The sequence below is a fragment of the Podarcis vaucheri genome, assembly GCF_965113315.1.
Source record: "Podarcis vaucheri genome assembly, chromosome: 5".
Classification (NCBI taxonomy): Eukaryota; Metazoa; Chordata; class Lepidosauria; order Squamata; family Lacertidae; genus Podarcis; species Podarcis vaucheri.
In genome coordinates this window covers 67,901,709-67,922,031 of record NC_138763.1, presented here as the reverse complement: position 1 = coordinate 67,922,031, position 20,323 = coordinate 67,901,709, and the positions used below count along the sequence as shown (strand labels likewise).

Below are 20,323 nucleotides of genomic sequence, written 5' to 3'. Positions count from 1 at the left end.
TTACTTAAAATATAATTTCCTGTTTCCCAAATCTAATTGCTGAAGCTATAGTTTCCGAATCGTGTAAATTTTTAACATTCATACAACTTATATTGTTTTTGTAAATAGTCCTTAAATTTTTTCCAGTCCTCTTCCGTTGTTTCTTCTCCCAAATCTCGGATTCTGCCAGTCATTTCAGCCAGTTCCATGTAGTCCATCAATTGCGTCTGCCACTCTTCCAGTGTGGGCAAATCTTGTGTCTTCCAATATTTTGCGATAAGTATTCTTGCTGCTGTAGTTGCATACATAAAGAAAGTTCTATCCTTCTTTAACACTTTCTGGCCAACAATGCCCAAGAGGAAGGCCTCTGGTTTCTTGGGAAAGGTATACTTAAATACCTTTTTTAACTCATTATAGATCATTTCCCAGAAGGCCTTCACTTTTGGACAAGTCCACCAGAGGTGAAAGAATGTCCCTTCAGCCTCCTTACATTTCCAACATTTATTATCAGACAGGTGATATATTTTTGCAAGCTTGACTGGGGTCATGTACCACCTATAAATCATTTTCATAATATTTTCCTTCAAGGCATTACATGCCGTGAATTTCATTCCGGTGGTCCATAACCTTTCCCAGTCCTCAAACATGATGTTATACCCAATATCCTGAGCCCATTTTATCATGGCTGATTTGACTGTCTCATCCTGAGTGATTTTCTCTTCAACCTGCCCTCCATCCTCTTGCAGAAAACTCTTTGCCTGCCCTGCCCGTATCTCGTTTTTGCTTTTTAATTCCACACACACACCCTTCGGACTTCGTGGCAATCGGGCGCGCGGGTGCGTTTCCTAAGAGAGTGAGGACCCCCGCCTCCTCCCCACCTGCTCCCTCGCCAGCCAGCCAGCCAGCCAGCCCCGCGCCCTAGCCGGAGAGCCCCGGCCGTCCCCGTCGCGCAATCGGCTGGATCTCCCTTCAGCAGGCCGTGCTCACAACTCGGCCCAGGGACCCCAAGCAGCGGATCTCCGGCTCAGCTGAAGAATCCGGCAACAAGCCCCCTCCTCCCCAATCGCTCCGCCGAAATACGCTCCAAAACCCCCCAGATAGGCCGCCGGCCGCCAAGTCTCGTGGCGCCCTGAGCGAGGGTCTCTCCCCAACACCGCCACCTCGAACTGCGTTCTCCCGGCTACCCAAGTGAACCAGCGGCAGGACCCCGGTATGGGCCCCCCCAATATTTTTTATAAGTCGGCGCCCCTGTGTACACAGGTCAGCTCAGCCACAGCTTATGTTTTCAAATCGGGTGGAAGCTGGTTTGAGAGAAAGTGCATCGAAACAGTAGCATTTCTCAAGAAAGTAACAGAATGCATATGGATTGTGGCCTGTGTTAGGTGTACTTAGCTTGACATACCAGTGGTGGGAGTGCCGTGGATCTGGAGTACAGTACATTTCAATGTGCGTACAGCCTAGTTTTCGTCATAGGGTGAAGACAGGGCCAGTGCTATAATTAGGTCAGCTAGACAGTTGCCTAGGGCAGAGACCTCAGAGGGGAGCAGCTTTATACAGATTAGTTTTTGTTATATCTGATAAATTTCTGAAAATATTTTCCTTTTTTATATTTTGGATAATTTTATCATTTTTGAAATAATTCATACATTAGAATTGTTGGGGTTTTTTGGTATATGGTACACACCCTCAACTTGCATGCATTTAACTTGTGCATATTCAGCTTTATGTGCTTGGCAAAATACAGTAAAAGTTCATAAAAATAAAAAGGGGGATGGGGAGAGGACAGGCATCTTGCTAAAAAAACTTTGGCAAACCTGCCCACCATTGCAGCTAGAGTGTTTCGTTATACTGGATTTTGGCTTTAGGTGCGATCCCCAGAACCTAACCCCATGTAATTTGTGGACTTGCTTACTGTATATGAGATAGAACATAAAGTTGATTGGAATTTATGTTTCATGTGAAAAAATCCTTAATTTTAAATGTATTACAGTCATATCTTAATTTTATTTTAAAATGTATTCATTTTTCTAGAGAGCTATGGGTGATAAAAAGCTACCGTCTGGAGTTCAGTGCTGCAAATGAAAGGCTAAGAAAAAGCTAAGGAGCAAGGAAAGCAAGAGGGTTTCCCCCTGAAATACCTTTGTGCACAGAAAGAAATGGAAGAACAAGAATATGACTATACTCTTGTTGAAACTAGCACTGAAGGAGCTGAAATTGATTGATTGATTGTGTTTATAAACTCTAAGCCGCAAGTTTCACAAATTGGAGATATTTCTGGAAAACACAAAGAAAAAAAAAAAGGATGTCAAGAAATGTGAGAGGACTGTAAAGCCTTGCAAAAGAAGGTGGTATTTTTTATGCTTGATCTGAATTACAGTGACCCTGCTAACTGGCCTAACAGTTGCAGTGATAATTTGCAGAGGCTTATAAAACATGGACCACACCAGGTTGTATCGCAAGCTTTTCTCAAAAGTTCAAACTTAAAAATTTACAAACGCTCAACTATGTTGCAACGAGGTTGCAAAAGAAACTTAGTTGGCTTGGTAGCTATATCAATTGAACATGTCGAAGCACCAACACTTTGACCTGAAAGTGACAGCATTTGCGAAGGAAAAGGCATGCAAAGCGAGATTTTGATGTGCCTGAAACTGAGAACAGCCTGGGGTGAAGATGAAGCTCACTCTTTACTCTGGCCTTGTGACACCCAATTTGTCTGATTCGGGTTTTTTAAAGCACATGCCACAATATCACACAGGGCAGAGATCTGGAAACTGTGGCCTTGCAGATGCTGAACTCTGTACTTGCATCAGCTCCAGCCAGCAAGGGCCGTGGTCAGAGATTATGAGATTTGTAGTCTAGCAACATCTGGAGGGCCACAGGTTCCCTATTCCTGATGTAAGAAGACATTGCGGGATCAGACCAAAGGCCCATCTCATCCAGGATCCTGACAGCCAACCTATGGCAGCCTATGGGAAACCCTCAAGATGTGGGCTTAATGTGTAATGTAAAATATTTTCCAAGTCTGTTTTAATGCTCTGTAGATGACTGCATACAAGACTTAACATCTGTACGTGCATTTGTCCTGGAAGGCAAGACTTTGTGCTTGGTAATTTATTTATTTTTAAAAGTTCAGTAATGGTTTATAATAAAAAGGAGGAGTGACTGAGTTTCTAGTTGTGACTCCTAAACACAGGTATTTGGAGGCCTATAGGGCTTTATACTTCAGAAACCATTTGAAAGTTCCTAAAGAATCTGTTTAGATATCAGTATTATGTGCACCAAAGTAACTTGTATCAAATAACAGTTACCTGGTTTCTGTTTTTAAGCAAATATTTTTCAGTGGATTTTTTTTGCACTGTTCCAATTTAAAAAACAAAAACAAATTATATATAAATATTTCTTAGAAAACAAATAAGTAAATACTGTAGTGAGTTTGAAACGGTGGCATGGAGCAGCTGCAACTTTCAAAAGCTGTTGAAAGCAGCTTATTAAGTACTTGCTTTTGTTTGTGCAGAAATGTGTCAACCCCGTTTCCTTTTCAAAAATGTGTAGATATGCATGCTGGATGTGCACTGGAAATCCAAAACGTACTTCCTTAGAAACAGCTGAGTGATTATGGAACAAGCTGGCACTCTTTGATTGGGCTAGGGGATGGGAGGGAAGCACAATGCAGTTCACAGTTAAGGATGAACCTGCCCTATTTTCACTTTCCAAAACAATGTGCAAACAAGACGCAGCCATCCTGGGAAATTTAAACTTCTCCGAGCTTTGCTGTGCAGTTCTCTAGCCAAACCATATGTATAAAAATGCACACCAGGGTAAAATGTGCACATATGCCTATACAGTGGTACCTCAGGTTACATACGCTTCAGGTTACATACTCCACTAACCCAGAAATAGTGCTTCAGGTTAAGAACTTTGCTTCAGGTTGAGAACAGAAATTGTGCTCTGGCGGCGCGGCAGCAGCAAGAGGCCCCATTAGCTAAAGTGGTGCTTCGGGTTAAGAACAGTTTCAGGTTAAATACGGACCCCTGGAACAAATTAAGTACTTAACCCGTGATACCACTGTATTAGTGAGAATAACATACAAAATGCATTATATTATGGGAAACCACTTTGAGGCAGCAGCAGTGATGATGATGATGATGATGATGATGATGTACCCCACCCATCTGACTGGGTTGTCCCACCCACTCTGGGAGCCTATTTGTATCTATAGTTGGGGAAAGTGCATAGAAAATTGGGTATATTAGGAGATGTGCATACCAAAATGCTGATGAGCATTTGTGAGGACTTTAATTCTCTCTGCCCCACCTTGCAACATGGTATGCTAACATAGGGAACTGAATTTAAGATGATAAAAATTAGAAACAGAGAAATTGAAATTGACACATTGCCCATCCCTAGTTGAAGAGTTTAGATTGTGCTTAACACTGAATTCAGCAGGACTAGAAAGTCCTTAACTTGGGATATGTATCCAATTCCCTTTTTTATTATTAGAACTATGCATTGGTTTGTGAAATTTGTATGTATCTATTGTGAATGAGAAATATTTGTCACTGTGTGAACTGGTACTTTGTACGGCCAGAAGAGGGCAGGCTTATCCTTTGGAATTGCTCTTCACAGTTGCAGCAGCAAATAAGTTGATGCAGGTTAGCTACATCTCCATACAGAAGAATGTGTTAAGTAACATACAGTGGTACCTCAGGCTACATACGCTTCAGGTTACATACGCTTCAGGTTACAGACTCCGCTAACCCAGAAATATTACCTTGGGTTAAGAACTTTGCTTCAGGATGAGAACAGAAATTATGAAGCAGCGCAGTGGCAGCAGGAGTCCCCATTAGCTAAAGTGGTGCTTCAGGTTAAGAACAGTTTCACGTTAAGAAGGGACCTCCCGAATGAATTAAGTATGTAACCAGAGGTACCACTGTATATTTATTCTCTCTCGCTCTCTCTGTGTGTTTTCTATTCTTTAGAGATCTCTCAGAAGCGTATTGATTGTTTTAGAAGCGTATTGATTGTAGAAGTTAGGCACTGTGACACTTGCTCACACTTTTCTTATACTGTCTCTTTAATCACATGCAACAAATTTGCAGAATCGGGGAATAGAAACAACTAGGCAAGTGTAGAATATGAAACCCAGACTCACATTGAGGAAGCCAGGGCACTTAAATAATTTTTTGTAAGGTAGACACAGTGGCCTAAAATATCAAGCACGATATAAAAGAAGAACTGAACCTGGCCCTTGGTTCTGACCCAAGTATTAAATGTATATGTGTGTGTGGTTTGAGAGTTGCACAGTCAGGGAAAAAACAATGCTGTCCAGGGTTGTAAAGACTGCGGAGAGAATAATTGGGTTCCTCATTTCCACCTTGGATCAAATCTATGCTGCCAGGTGTCATAAGAAAGCTGTAGAGATAGTGCAGGATAGTGCACATCCCAGAAATGATCTCTTTCAGCTTCTGCCTTCTGGAAGAAGGTACAGGGTTATAAAGACTAGGACTAGCCGCCTGAGAAACAGTTTTTATCCAAATGCGATTTTGGTTCTAAACGCAGTGTAAGGTAGTCTCTGTGGGAGTATATTGTATTTAATTATGGGGTATTAGAGTTGTTGTGTTTTTTTTAGGGACGCGGGTGGCGCTGTGGGTTAAACCACAGAGCCTAGGACTTGCCGATCAGAAGGTCAGCGGTTCGAATCCCCTTGATGGGGTGAGCTCCCATTGCTCGGTCCCTGCTCCTGCCAACCTAGCAGTTCAAAAGCATGTCAAAGTGCAAGTAGATAAATAGGTACCGCTCTGGCGGGAAGGTAAATGGCATTTCTGGTTCGCCAGAAGCGGCTTAGTCATGCTGGCCACATGACCCGGAAGCTGTACGCCGGCTCCCTTGGCCACTAAAGCGAGATGAGCGCCACAACCCCAGAGTCGGTCACGACTGGACCTAATGGTCAGGGGTCCCTTTACCTTTACCTATCAGAGTTTTTAGGGGGTTAACCAGGCTGGGATAGCTGGGATAGCAGGCTTGTTGGTTTTTGAATGTCTGGTGTAGATTTTTTCAATTTCGTTGTTCTGTATTGGACAATGACAATAAAGTTTATAGTATTGTATTGTATATAAAAGCATTGTGATACTGTTGTTGTTTAGTCGTTTAGTCGTGTCTGACTCTTCATGACCCCATGGACCAGAGCACGCCAGGCACTCCTGTCTTCCACCGCCTCCCGCAGTTTGGTCAGACTCATGTTTGTAGCTTCGAGAACACCGTCCAACCATCTTGTCTTCTGTCGTCCCCTTCTCCTTGTGCCCTCCATCTTTCCCAACATCAGGGTCTTTTCCAGGGAGTCTTCTCTTCTCATGAGGTGGCCAAAGTATTGGAGCCTCAACTTCACGATCTGCCCTTCCAGTGAGCGCTCAGGGCTGATTTCCTTCAGAATGGATAGGTTTGATCTTCTTGCGGTCCATGGGACTCTCAAGAGTCTCCTCCAGCACCATAATTCAAAAGCATCAATTCTTCGGTGATCAGCCTTCTTTATGGTCCAGCTCTCACTTCCATACATCACTACTGGGAAAACCATGGCTTTGACTATACAGACCTTTGTTGGCAAGGTGATGTCTCTGCTTTTTAGGATGCTGTCTAGGTTTGCCATCGCCTTTCTCCCAAGGAGCAGGCGTCTTTTAATTTCGTGACTGCTGTCGCCATCTGCAGTGATCATGGAGCCCAAAAAAGTAAAATCTCTCACTGCCTCCATTTCTTCCCCTTCTATTTGCCAGGAGGTGATGGGACCAGTGGCCATGATCTTCTTTTTTTGATGTTGAGTTTCAGACCATATTTTGCGCTCTCCTCTTTCACCCTCATTAAAAGGTTCTTTAATTCCTCCTCACTTTCTGCCATCAAGGTTGTGTCATCAGCATATCTGAGGTTGTTGATATTTCTTCCGGCAATCTTAATTCCGGCTAGGGATTCATCCAGCCCAGCCTTTCGCATGATGAATTCTGCATATAAGTTAAATAAGCAGGGAGACAACATACAGCCTTGTCATACTCCTTTCCCAATTTTGAACCAATCAGTTGTTCCATATCCAGTTCTAACTGTAGCTTCTTGTCCCACATAGAGATTTCTCAGGAGATGGATGATCAGGCACTCCCATTTCTTTAAGAACTTGCCATAGTTTGCTGTGGTCGACACAGTCAAAGGCTTTTGAATAGTCAATGAAGCAGAAGTAGATGTCTTTCTGGAACTCTCTAGCTTTCTCCATAATCCAGCGCATGTTTGCAATTTGGTCTCTGGTTCCTCTGCCCCTTCGAAATCCAGCTTGCACTTCTGGGAGTTCTCAGTCCACATACTGCTTAAGCCTGCCTTGTAGAATTTTAAGCATAACCTTGCTAGCGTGTGAAATGAGTGCGATTGTGCGGTAGTTGGAGCATTCTTTGGCACTTCCCTTCTTTGGTATTGGGATGTAGACTGATCTTCTCCAATCCTCTGGCCACCGCTGAGTTGTCCAAATTTGCTGGCATATTGAGTGTAGCACTTTAACAGCATCATCTTTTAAAATTTTAAATAGTTCAGCTGGAATGCCATCACTTCCACTGGCCTTGTTATTAGCAGTGCTTTCTAAGGCCCATATGACTTCACTCTCCAGGATGTCTGGCTCAAGGTCAGCAACCACACTACCTGGGGTATACGAGACATCCATTTCTTTCTGGTACAGTTCCTTTGTGTATTCTTGCCACCTCTTCTTGATGTCTTCTGCTTCTGTTAGGTCCTTTCCACTTTTGTCTTTTATTATGGAAATCTTTGTACGAAATGCTCCTTTCATATCTCCAATTTTCTTGAACAGATCTCTGGTTTTCCCCATTCTATTGTTTTCCTCTATTTCTTTGCATTGCTCGTTTAAGAAGGCCTTCTTGTCTCTCCTTGCTTTTTTTTGGAAATCTGCATTCAATTTCCTGTATCTTTCACTTTCTCCCTCGCATTTTGCTTGCCTTCTCTCCCCTGCTATTTGTAAGGCCTCGTTGGACAGCCACTTTGCTTTCTTGCATTTCATTTTCATTGGGATGGTTTTAGTTGCTGCCTCCTGTATAATGTTACGAGCCTCCATCCATAGTTCTTCAGGCACTGTGTCCACCAAATCTAAATCCTTAAACCTGTTCCTCACTTCCACTGTGTATTCATAAGGGATTTGACTTAGATTGTATCTTACCGGCCCAGTGGTTTTTCCTACTTTCTTCAGTTTAAGCTTGAATTTTGCTATAAGAAGCTGATGATCTGAGCCGCAGTCAGCTCCAGGTTTTTGCTGACTGTATAGAGCTTCTCCATTTTTGGCTGCAGAGAATATAATCAATCTGATTTCGATGCTGCCCATCTGGTGATGTCCATGTGTAGAGTCGTCTCTTGTGTTGTTGGAAAAGAGTGTTTGTGATGACCAGCTTGTTCTCTTGGCAGAACTCTATTAGCCTTTGCCCTGCTTCATTTTGAACTCCAAGGCCAAACTTGCCAGTTGCTCCTTTTATCTCTTGACTCCCTACTTTAGCATTCCAATCCCCTATAATGAGAAGAACATCCTTCTTTGGTGTCATTTCTATAAGGTGTTGTAAGTCTTCATAGAATTGGTCAATTTCAGTTTCTTCAGCACCAGTAGTTGGTGCATAAACTTGGATTACTGTGATGTTAAAAGGTCTGCCTTGGATTCGTATCGAGATCATTCTATCATTTTTGATATTGCATCCCAGTACAGCTTTTGACACTCTTTTGTTGACTATGAGGGCCACTCCATTTCTTTTACGCGATTCTTGCCCACAGTAGTAGATGTGATGGTCATCCGAACTGAATTCGCCCATTCCCGTCCATTTTAGTTCACTGATGCCCAGGATGTCAATATTTATTCTTGCCATCTCACTTTTGACCACATCCAACTTACCCAGGTTCATGGTTCTTACATTCTAGGTTCCTATGCAATATTTTTCTTTACAGCATTGGACTTTCCTTTCGCTTCCAGGCATATCCACAACCGAGCGTCCTTTCGGCTTTGGCCCAGCCGCTTCATCAGCTCTGAATCTACTTGTACTTGTCCTCCGCTCTTCCTCAGTAGCATGTTGGACGCCTTCCGACCTGAGGGGCTCATCTTCCAGTGTCATAACTTTTATATGCCTGTTGTCTTTGCCCATGGAGTTTTCTTGGCAGGGATACTGGAGTGGCTTGCCGGTTCCTGCTCCAGGTGGATCACGTTTGGTCAAAACTCTCCACTATGACCTGTCCATCTTGGGTGGCCCTGCACGGCATAGCTCATAGCTTCTCTGAGTTATTCAAGCCCCTTCGCCACAGCAAGGCAGTGATCCATGAAGGGGATTGTGATACTAGCAGTTTTATTTTTCAAGCTGCAACAGGCCCGTTGGGCAGACCAACTGTGTGTTGCAAAGAAGTCTGCAAGTGTGACACGAAGGCTGGCAACATCAATCCCACCATATAAGAACCCCATGCAGACAACTGCAGTGCCTGGAGACAGTCACTGCAGACAACCGTCCAACAGTTTGACTTCACCCCCAGAGGTGCTCCCTCCATTGTCGCCTGAGACAGACTGATGCCAACAACATATCTTAAAGGCAGCCAGCAGAGGTTTTTTCCAGGTTTTCACAGGTCCAGACAAGAATCTCAGTACCTGCAGACGCACAGCCTGGTTGGGCTGGGTTGACTCGATCAGGCTGGGGCTTGGGATGACTTAATCCTTGGCACTATGGTTGCTGCTCCTCTTTGTTGCTGCCCACTGGACCTCACCAGCCCCAACCCCTGGAGTCCATGACCTGAAATGGTGTAGTGATGAATAGGTGGCAGAAGAGCAAGAAGGACTGGGCCAAGTCAAGTCAGTTTATTCTGTGTTAGCAGATAGCCATTCTACACATGAAAACGATAACAAAAGTATTATTATTATTATTAATAATAAGATTTACATTTCTGCTTCTTAATTTTTAAGTTTAATAGCACAGATTTTTTGAAGCAGGAAATTTAGATATTCTTAAGTATATACTACATCAGACAGCAGAAAACAGGTCTTTGCTAGGAATTAGCTTCCCTTCTGTGATCTTAACAGCAGGTAAATATACCTCCAATTGTTTCTAAGACCATTATAAAAAGGGCATTCATGAATTATATCTTCTATTGACAAAACCACAAGCTCTGTCCTTCTTAGGAATTCCTTTGTTTCAGCCCATCCAATCTGCTCGTGGAAGGACATTTAATCTTGCCGATGTGAAGGCTACCCTCATTTTGACGTTTGGTAGGTGGGGGCATTGCAGCAGGGTTTTTTGTTTTTTTTTTAACTGACTTAGCTGAGTTTGCCTAGCAGCAGCAGCAGCAGCTGTTTACTGCTCTGGCTGAACCTTTGCTTCTTTTTTTCCTTTTTAAAAAAAGTGCTTTGTACATGGTGCAAAGGTAATAGTCCAATGCTATGTCTGGCGTGGCAGTCAGTTGTAGGGATGCAACTTGGCAGTGCACTGAATGCTAGTGCCTGGGCTGTCAGCCTGGGCAGATGTCTGACCTTACTGACACATCCTTATCCCACCAGTTGTCCACAGGTAAGAACAGGGGGAAACCCTCGCAGAGTTTCCCCAATCCACTGAAGGATCACCACAAGGCTGTGATTTTGAAACAGCATGATTTACTGATTTCTTCATTCTCTTATTTATACAAACCCTGCTTTTTTAAGATTAGCTTTAAGATTAATGTTAATCCTAAAATTAACTTTGAGATTAACATTAACCTGGTTTGACAAAAACTTTCAAAATAGTCTCCGGAAGCCAACAATTAATTGGCTGTCCAAACGTAATTTGCGTAGCTGTTTCACAATAGCTTAGGAAAGCACGCAACTGCTCTGATTTATGAGCTAACCTTTTCGTGAAGGTTTAACTGGGACCCTGTAAAGATGTTAGATGTATCATTTTTTAAAAGTGTACATAAATATTTTTTGGGAGGAGGAAAGGGGGATGTGAGCAGAACCGACTCACGTGGTTGCTTAAACTGTAAGGAGATCTTATCTCAAGTGGCTTGTTGTCTTTTGATAGCCAAGACAGCGTCACAGTTATTTACGTGACCCCTGCATTCTTCTCCCCTCCCTACCCCCTGAGTTCCACAGTTTATATATTAGAAAGGTTCAGTCAACAAGAGACCCAGTTTATTCTAAACGGTATGTAGTGAGAGAACTGTGGCTCCCTTTTTACCATCTTAAATGTTTTAGCTCTACCCTTCATTAGGTCTACTTGCGTTTTCTGACTTTTGCAGGTGCTGCTGTTTTTGCAATCGAATCATTTTGAAGCATCGGATCTTCAGAGGTAAGGTTCTCAGAACTGTCCAGGGTGTGTATAAGTGTGTATACGGTTAGATCAAAGATGTTTTTAATACTAGATTTATCGTTCACACACAATGTGTACAGCAATGGATTCTGCTGATATAGGTGTAGAAGATGTCCTCTCTCTACACAGAGAGGGGCAGATTGACAGAAAACTGATGGTCGCTGCCTACTGCAGAAGAGAGACCTTTAATATATAATGTGGAAAATGAATATGGATGGAGAAAACTTGAGTTGCAGCAGTAGCCATGTTTCACACAAGGGCCAAATGACATGGTACGTTTAGCTCCATATCTTTAAATGCAGGGCTGGTTTGTTTGTTTGACACAGATTGTCAGCATAGGGACCCTGATGCAGATAGGGTACGCTAGCATGACGTTAGGGTGACTTTAACCCATCTGCTGCAGTCCTGGTTCAAACCACCCAACTGACCCCTCAGTGCCTACAATCTGCATTGAGGAAACCCCTCTCTAATTTTCACTTCAATGGGAACTTATTTTTCCCTATTGCTGGTACATAAGGTCTGATCTGGTTTGCTGCTGTGTAGGGGGAAGGGTCAAAACCTAAAGGCACAGATACGCAGCTAATGTAACATGTTATTTGATGGGAAGCGCTTTGTTTATTTTTGTTATTGCAGAAGGGGACCAAATTGGAGGCACTGTTAATTTGTTTGCTATTGCAAACTTTAATAAGTGGCCAACATTGCAATACTTCTTATCTGCTGAGTGTTGATTTCTGTCTAGGACGGTGTTCCTAAGAGCAGTTAATTCACTTCTTTCTTTGAAAACATTGTCGACTTACCTGAAGTGCAATGACCCGTTGAAAGACGCCAACATGATTGTGTTAGAAGCCTTGAGTATGCATGACATTGACGCATGTGAAGTTAGCTCAAACTCATCAAATTTGGGTGTGCTAATTAAGATCCATTCCCAACAGGCAAACAGACGATGTCGTGGGCTTCCATTCTCATCTGCTTGGTTTATGGCTCTGCATTAGCTTATGGACTTATTGGGGATAGATCGGTTGATTATGAAGCCACTTTAAATGCGGTAAGTAATGTAAAGCAGGGAATGTTCCTCAAGACACAGAATGAGAGAAGCCCATTAGGGGATCAGTTAAATGGGTTCAGCCCACAAAATGTGTGACCTGTTCTCTGCCAAACATCATTCCACACTGACTGAGCTCAGATCTACTCCAGGGGACACACGAGTTGGAAAGCTTCTAGGGGCCACAATGATTATTATCATTGGAAAAAGAGAAGCATCCCTAAAAAGAAACGTTATGAGGGATGGGTGAGGGCCAGATTATTACTACCATTATTCTGTACAAAGAGGGTGAGGCAGATTCTTTTCTTTCCCCCTCCCCATACATGGTATGCTCCTTTCCTGCCTCCCACAACATTGTCAAAGATGTGAGAGGAAGTGAAAAAGAAGGGAATGCATGAGCAAGGTGTGCTCTCATTCACATGGCTGTGTCTGGATTTTACTCCTCCTCCAGACCCTATGAGCTGTGACAGAATACTTACAATACTTACTTGTAGCAGAGCCTTTTAAAGCTTCTCAAACTGATTTTAAATATTGTGTGTGTCCCTGTAGAAATCACTCATCGAGTACTGGGAATACCCTGCTGAAGAACATGATGTCACGACAGACGATGGCTATATACTTACCATCCTCAGAATTCCACATGGCAGAGCTGACAGGCCGGACCCAGGCACAAGTTTGTACTATAAATTCTTATTTGCTTGATTTCCATTAAGACTTAACAATGCTTAAGAATTAATATGCTTTTAAAGGGGGAATCATTTCCCCCCTCCCTTCAATCTGTGTATGCCTCCTGAATTTTAAAATTGCTCAACTTTCCTCTGCTCCCCACTCCCACTCATCTGACCCTTCTCTGTGCATGTCTGGGGCACTGAAAGTGGGGTTAAAAATTAGAGTGGCATCACTGCTACTGGGGACAGGTTAGCTTAGATAGAGCATGTCAAAATATTTGCAGCCAGTAGTTACAATGGACATACAGACTTTTCCAGATATGTATTTAGCAATAGATCCATAATCTAATATAGCAGCAAGTGATATATTACAGGACAAAAGTTACCATTGAGTGGTGATGTAAAAAATCATCAATTTCAATTATGACCTGCATTCATTGCATTCAGCACTGTTTCCATTCTGCAGTTCAGCTTCTGACAAAACTAAGTTATTCCTTTCACTGTCCTCTGGCAGAATTTTACATAATTACAGAGGTAATCATTTTATTGTTACATTATTCCACACCATTTATTTAAATGCAGAGGAAATGCAAGTCGTGTGTGTGTGTGTGTGTGTGTGTGTGTGTGTGTGTAGTAATCAATTACATATCATTTGTGGACTGAAAACAACAGCAAATGCCAATTGTATTTGTTGGGTTGATTTCTGCTCTGGACATGGGACTAAGAAGTGAATATCAACAATTTCTGCTTCTGTTTCCTATGGAATCCTCCGACATCATTGCCTTTGAGCTTGCCAAAGTTCAAAGATAATGATGGGAGGCCAGAAAGGGGGTAGGAAAGGAGAGTGCAGGAAGCCGGGGGCTCCGAGCATGCGCGGACTGGCTCCTTGAGAGGTCCCTGCCTGACACGACACCATGTCCTAGGAGAAGCCCAAGGAAGGAGTAAAAAACGGAAAATGACCATATCAATTTAAAAGTAAAACAAAATGCTACACACCACTAAGTAAACTAATGAAGGCCTATTGTGAGAGGCAGGGTTTGTCAATGAGACAGTTTAGATTCAGACTTGATGGACGACCAATTAATGAAACAGTTACACCTGCATAGATGGAAATGGAAGATGAGGATACTATTGATGCGTTTCAACAGTAGACGGGTGGCATGTGCTAAATATCCTGTCCGTTTAGGAAGAGGAATGTAAAATTTCAACTCACTTTATCATCTGTCCTTGGATGTGCTATTAAATAGTAAACAAATGAACATGCCAATCATACAAGAATCTTCTCATGTTCTGAAGACATTTATCCAAATTCTTTCCCTGTCCCTGATATACTGTGTGTGCAAGTTGAAGCTGCACCTGTGGAAAATTACTGCGTCATAAAAATGGGCCCAGTCAAAGCACCCCCCAGATTGTTCAGCGCCCCTCTCTTTTCCTTTCTTTCAGGGCCAAGGCCAGTAGTATTTCTGCAGCATGGCTTGCTTGTAGATGCTGCAAACTGGTTCCAAAACCTTCCTCATAACAGCCTGGCATTCATGCTAGCTGATGCTGGCTATGATGTTTGGCTAGGAAACAGCCGAGGGAACAGCTGGTCCAGAAGACATCACTTTCTTTCACCCAGATCAGTGGAGTTCTGGGAATTCAGGTAACCTGATTGTTGCACAGCAAAAGTGTGCAGTCTGGCAGCAGCATTCCTGTCCCAGCTATAAAGCTCTCATTACAGACAGCCCCACATTGGAAAATGCATTGATCACATCAGCATCTATTGTGCTGAAAAGATCATAATGTTAGGCCCTCTTCTCTCAGTAACCTCAGAGTATCTGCAGTTACTGAGCACAGTGCAAATGGGAAGATAATAGTCCTGACATAACATTCTGGAATTCAAAGAGTCTGGAAAGTCCTTTGTTATCCCCATGAAGCCAGCTTAATGTGGATAATATTTCTCCCCCCCCCCCAGCTTTGATCAGATGGCAAAATATGACCTTCCGGCATCTATAGATTATGTTCTGCAGAAAACTGGACAGAAACAACTGTTTTATATTGGCCATTCACAAGGAACCACCATGGGTAAGTTCAAAAGCTTGCAACTTGACCAGCAGGTACACGTAAAACTTATTTCCAAATAGGCAAGCCTAGAATTGCAACCTATTTAAAGGTTCCTCTGCATAGCCACATGCAGTGAAATATGAAGTTGTAGATGACAATTTTGCTAAACTCCTTTGCTTGTAGTTGTGTGATGGGTGGGGTGTGGGGTCCTGGCTTTGCCTTGTCCCTAGAAGCAAAAATGTCAACAAACCAGTTTTTCAAGTTTACCATTAAACTCCCCCCCCCCCAGTTCCTTTCTTTGATGACAAAACCTGTTCCTCTCTCCTCTTTCTTCCCCTCAGCTTTTATAGCTTTTTCTACCAATCCTCGACTGGCTGCAAAAATCAAGCTGTACATTGCCTTGGCTCCCGTTGCCACAGTTAAATATGCTAAAACTCCTCTGGCAAAGCTCTCCCTGCTTCATGAAGTGCAAATCAAGGTATGCCGTTCTTCTGAGTCTTCACTATACAGATCCAGAGCGGAATACCGTGTAGTGGTAAACAATTTGGTGGTGCTGCGGCCTAAGACCCACAAGAGCAACTCCTTACCCTTTAGCACTGTGTGATGCCTGACAGGCCAGGCATCAAACCTGACGTGGGTTGGGCAAGCATTGGAGCTGGCGTCAGCCTCTTTTTTCCTCTGCGGCACTGTGAAGTGAAGCATGGCGGCAGTTGTAGTATCGGGTGGCTAGGTCTGCAGTGCCTTCACCACAGCTGCCCATTTCCTCTGCTGCCTGCCACTGCCAACACCCATCTCTTGGTAAGCTTTGGGTGAAACAAGTGGGAGGCTGTGAAAAGGTACCACCAGAGGGCACTTGGGCCAGGCCCTTATCAAACCTTGCAGTGGTCCCGTGAAAAAAGTGCATCAGTGGACAACTTTGCCTTGTAAACTAGGCAGACCGTTTTTGACTTGAGGACCACATTCACTCATGGCTAAGCCTCTGGGGGGCCCCATGCCAACAGCGGTTGTGGACAGCAGTGGGTGTGGCCACCTCGCACTCTTGCTCACACACTTATTCCATGCACACACAGGATACACAGTGCAGGTCAGCTGATCTGTGCAGGTCAGCTGAGAAGGAGGAGGATTGTTTCCTCGCACTCCATCAAATCTGCTGACCAGGGAGGGGATGATTTGCATCTCCATTGAGGTGCATTCTGTCTGCTTTAAGTCCTGCCCCCACCTCACTTTGTTCCTGCCACTCTTGGTCTTTAACTTTTCAGGACTTTAGGATTGTCCTTCATATATGATGTACAATTACTTTAGATTTTACCGCATTACACTGAATGTTGTTGTTTTAATATTGTACAAATGTTTGAATTTTCATTTGCACTGGAATCCATGTGCAGATGCCCTTCCAAATTTCTAATGAATTAATAGATAATATAGTCTATTACAAGGGCTCTCTTAAGGCCCACATTTCATCACATTCCAATAGTACTTAAACTAGAGACATTTGCCATGCAGAGCAGTGTCCGTGCCTGGCTTATCTTAAGTGCTTATAATTTGGGACTTTTTAGATCATATTATCACTCTACGGAACTGGAATAACAAGGATTCTGTATCCTTAACACAAGTGTCACTTTGAAATTTTGCAGGCCATCTTTGGAATGAAAGAATTTTTACCAAAAACTTATTTTGGTTCTTCGGTTGCTGCTGAATTTTGCAGCCGAAACTTATTGGCCCCCATTTGTGGCAACCTCCTGTTCATGTTGTGTGGATTTAATGAGAAGAACCTAAACCTGGTGAGTAGAATTTTTTAATATATGCACTTCTGCATTCTCAAGACCATCTGTTCCATCCACCTACTCCTCCTAAATCGCATGTATTATGAAAAGCAACCGAGCACACTCAAGGATAGACCACTTAAAGACCAAGGAAGGAGCCTGAACATACAACTGAGTAGATGGTGCCTGGCTTAGATAAACAGAGACACATTATCTGTCTGGTTCTGTCTAAACCAAGGACTTCCGGTCATCCAGATATTGGACTACAATTCCCATGATTCCTGACCTTTGAACATGCTCTCTGGGGCTGATGGGAGTCCAACAATGTCCACTAGGTTCCCCATCACTGGTCTAAGCAGTCGAGGCAAGAAGGGAACAAACTGCGACCATACACAAAAATTCAGCTGTCGCCAGGCCACAGTTCTGTACATCACTGCATGCACATTTAGCTAATCCTATAAATATTGTTATTCTGAATCACATGTTTAACCTTTTCGATGCCTGGGTGGGGTTGTGCAAAAGAAGCTGTTTTATCTTTCAGAGCCGAGTAGATGTGTATGCAGCCCAAGCCCCATCTGGAACATCTGTGCAGAATATAATCCATTGGAAGCAGGTATGGTCCACCGGAAATATTAACCTCTCCCTCTCCCATTGTTCCTTTTCTTGATTCATGCATACATTTGAGATTCTTTTCTATCTGCAGAGCATCCTTGGTGGTAAACTCCAAGCTTATGATTATGGATTGTTTGACAACCTAGCTCGTTATGGCAAGGTAGAGCCTTTTCCAACTTTTTCAGATTTTGTTCCAAAATGAAAATAAAAATACTGAAAGTTTGCAAATGCCCTTACTATCTCCACTGCCCTTAAAGCATTGAATGCCATGCTGTATTTAGTCTAAAAAGGGTGAGAAGGCGAAAGAAAGAAAGTAGATTGTTTAAGAGAGTAAGCTGGCTTACATTGCCTGATGAAGTGATTAAAACATTGAAGTGATTAAAATTAATTAATTAAATAATAATAATAATAATATTCTGTACCTTTTACCAAACAACTAAAGTAAAACAAGCTAATAAAAAAATGCTACAGGATCTCAATCTGTTTTTTGTTTTTTGTTATTTTAACTTTGCAGAAGTATTAGATTATTGTTGTTAACTCTTCTTATTGATTTTTTTAAAAATCCCCTTTGTAAACCATATTTAGGGTTCTTCTTGTTTAACAGTGCATAACTTTTATGAAATATTTCTTTACATTTCTTCCCCCTCCCCTTACACATAAAAAATGGACAAAACTTTGCTAAAATCTTATTCTGTTTCATTTGAGCTCATTTTCTCTTTCAATCTTTTTTAAAGGTTCAACCTCCTGAATACAATATAAGGAATATGAATGTAACAACAATAGTCTGGAGTTCTGGAAACGATTGGCTTTCTGGCCCTGAGGATGTCAATATGTTAATCCCCAAGATCAAAAACCTACTTTACCACGAATATATTCCTGAGTGGAATCATCTGGATTTTGTGTTTGGTCTTGATGCTGCTGATCGAATGTATAATAAAATCATTGAGAATTTAAAAGAGAACCTTTAAGGAAATGTTTCTCTTGGAATAGGAACAAAGTCCCTTTGCTTTCCTGATTGTCTGATTTTTTAAAATAAAGAAATAAACTAATACTTTATAAAACTTTCTCATAGTATTACTGTACCCAGTACATTTTCACCCCACCTCAGATTTAAATGCACATCAGTCAAATTGGATTTGATAAATATATTGCCCAATTTACACACCACCCAGGACATTCCTGATGATGATGATGATTTATTGAATTTATATACAGCCCTATACCCAAGGGTCTCAGGGCAGTTCACAGAATAAAATCAAGATATAAAACAACATAATAACTAATAAAAATAAAAACAATAACCCAATACCCCTGTAAACCACATTTTAAAAGAGCATAGGTTGTAAATCAGATCAATCAACAGCCTGCTTAAAAAGGAACATTTTTGCCTGGCTCCTAAAGGTATATAATGAAGGCACCAGGCGAACTTCCCTGGGGAGAGCATTCCACAGACAGGGAGTCACTGCAGAGAAGTCCTGTTCTCGTGTTGCCACCCTCTAGACCTCTCAAGGAAGAGGCACATGAAGAAGGGCCTCAGGAGATGATCTCAGGGTCTGATATCTCCTGCCCTGCTGAATTCTACCTGAAAATAATGGAGAATGGCCTTTTCTGTGGTGGTTCCCCATTTGTGAAATGCTCTCGCCAGTGGGGCTTGCCTGGCACCATCATCATATATCTTTAGGCACCAAGCAAAAGCTTTCCACTATTTTATTGTAATATTGTGTGCCACCTCAGTCTCCAAGCGTTGCAAGATTCCAGGGTTTTTGGATATGTGGCACAGCATAGACTCTGGTGTCCTCAAGATATGCAGTTTATTTACACATATATAGTGGTACCTTTGTATTCGAGCAACTTGTCTCTCGAACAAATCGACTCCCAAACACCGCAAACCCAGAAGTAAGTGTTCTGGTTTGCAATTTTTTTTTGGAAGTTGAACGTCTGATGCGGCTTCTTTTTGAGTGCAGGAAGCTCCTGCAGCCAATCAGAAGCTGCGCCTTGGTTTTCGAAAGGTTTCGGGAGTCGAACAGACTCCCAGAACAGATTAAGTTCGAGAACTAAGATACCACTGTATATAACTTGAGCCAACAATGGAGGGGTTCACAGCATCCACACCCAAAAGGGGTCTTGTTTCTTGTTTCTTTTTTCCCTTTGCTGTCTGATGCTAGAGAGAGAGGGAGCCATGTTGCAGTGCTCCGTGTGTGTTTATATGCAAATAAAGTAGATTAGCCAAAATGCTGAGTTGCTGAGGTCTGTCACGAGAACTAAGATACCACTGTATACAACCTGAGCCAACAATGGAGAGGTTCACAGCATCCACACCCAAAAGGGGTCTTGTTTCTGTTAGAATTCCTGCTCCATGATTGCAGTCATGGGATTGTTGTCTTTCACATGATGTGGTATGTTTTGACTCCACAGAGTGGGATGTGATGGAGACAGGATGCTTGTGTGACTGTGTTCCGTGAAGTGGGACTATTGTCCTTTGTTCTTTTTTCCCTTTGCTGTCTGATGCTAGAGAGAGAGGGAGCCATGTTGCAGTGCTCCGTGTGTGTTTATATGCAAATAAAGTAGATTAGCCAAAATGCTGAGTTGCTGAGGTCTGTCACGCAAAGCTGTGAAGACTCTGAGGATCCCTAAGTGTGTCGGTGATGTTCGGGCTGAAGAAAGCTTTTAAAGCTCCTGAACGATCAACCAGGAGGGAGAGAACATGCCAATTGGGCATGTGTCTCTGCCAGGGTCCTACTCGAGTGTAGGCTGAGCTCCTAACAGTTTCCCCCATAGCCGCAGCCTTGGATTCAAACGTAAATCAAACATTGCTCTTCAGCGTTGCTCTGACTCTCTCTCCAGCTTGCTGTTTTACCTCAAGGTCACATCACTCCA

The 20,323-nt window shown here is 42.6% G+C and overlaps 1 protein-coding gene across 3 annotated transcripts; it reads left to right on the top strand.

The window, feature by feature from the left end:
• Window positions 1-10,425: 10,425 nt before the first annotated feature.
• On the top strand, window positions 10,426-18,507 carry LOC309532156 (lysosomal acid lipase/cholesteryl ester hydrolase-like). Of its 3 annotated transcripts, none has more exons than XM_082222175.1 (11): window positions 10,426-10,544; window positions 11,248-11,297; window positions 12,251-12,363; window positions 12,910-13,033; window positions 14,472-14,670; window positions 14,983-15,092; window positions 15,413-15,549; window positions 16,706-16,852; window positions 17,376-17,447; window positions 17,538-17,606; window positions 18,181-18,507. In XM_082222175.1, the coding sequence occupies exons 3-11, from the start codon at window positions 12,262-12,264 to the stop codon at window positions 18,412-18,414; spliced, it is 1,194 nt and encodes a 397-aa protein (XP_082078301.1). In that variant the 5' UTR covers window positions 10,426-10,544; window positions 11,248-11,297; window positions 12,251-12,261; the 3' UTR covers window positions 18,415-18,507. The 3 variants fall into 3 exon arrangements, with proteins under 3 accessions (XP_082078301.1, XP_082078302.1, XP_082078303.1); XM_082222176.1 differs by having other exon boundaries at window positions 10,427-10,544; window positions 12,910-13,027; XM_082222177.1 differs by lacking the exon at window positions 10,426-10,544 and adding an exon at window positions 11,090-11,152.
• Window positions 18,508-20,323: the final 1,816 nt, after the last annotated feature.

Excerpts from the sequence above, each read along its gene's own strand:
- LOC309532156 (XM_082222175.1), top strand. The coding sequence starts at position 12,262 with ATGTCGTGGGCTTCCATTCTCATCTGCTTGGTTTATGGCTCTGCATTA. Across the intron at positions 13,034-14,471 it reads CAGGCCGGACCCAGGCACAA|GGCCAAGGCCAGTAGTATTT; the intron begins GTTTGTACTATA and ends CCTTTCTTTCAG. Across the intron at positions 17,607-18,180 it reads ACCTAGCTCGTTATGGCAAG|GTTCAACCTCCTGAATACAA; the intron begins GTAGAGCCTTTT and ends TCTTTTTTAAAG.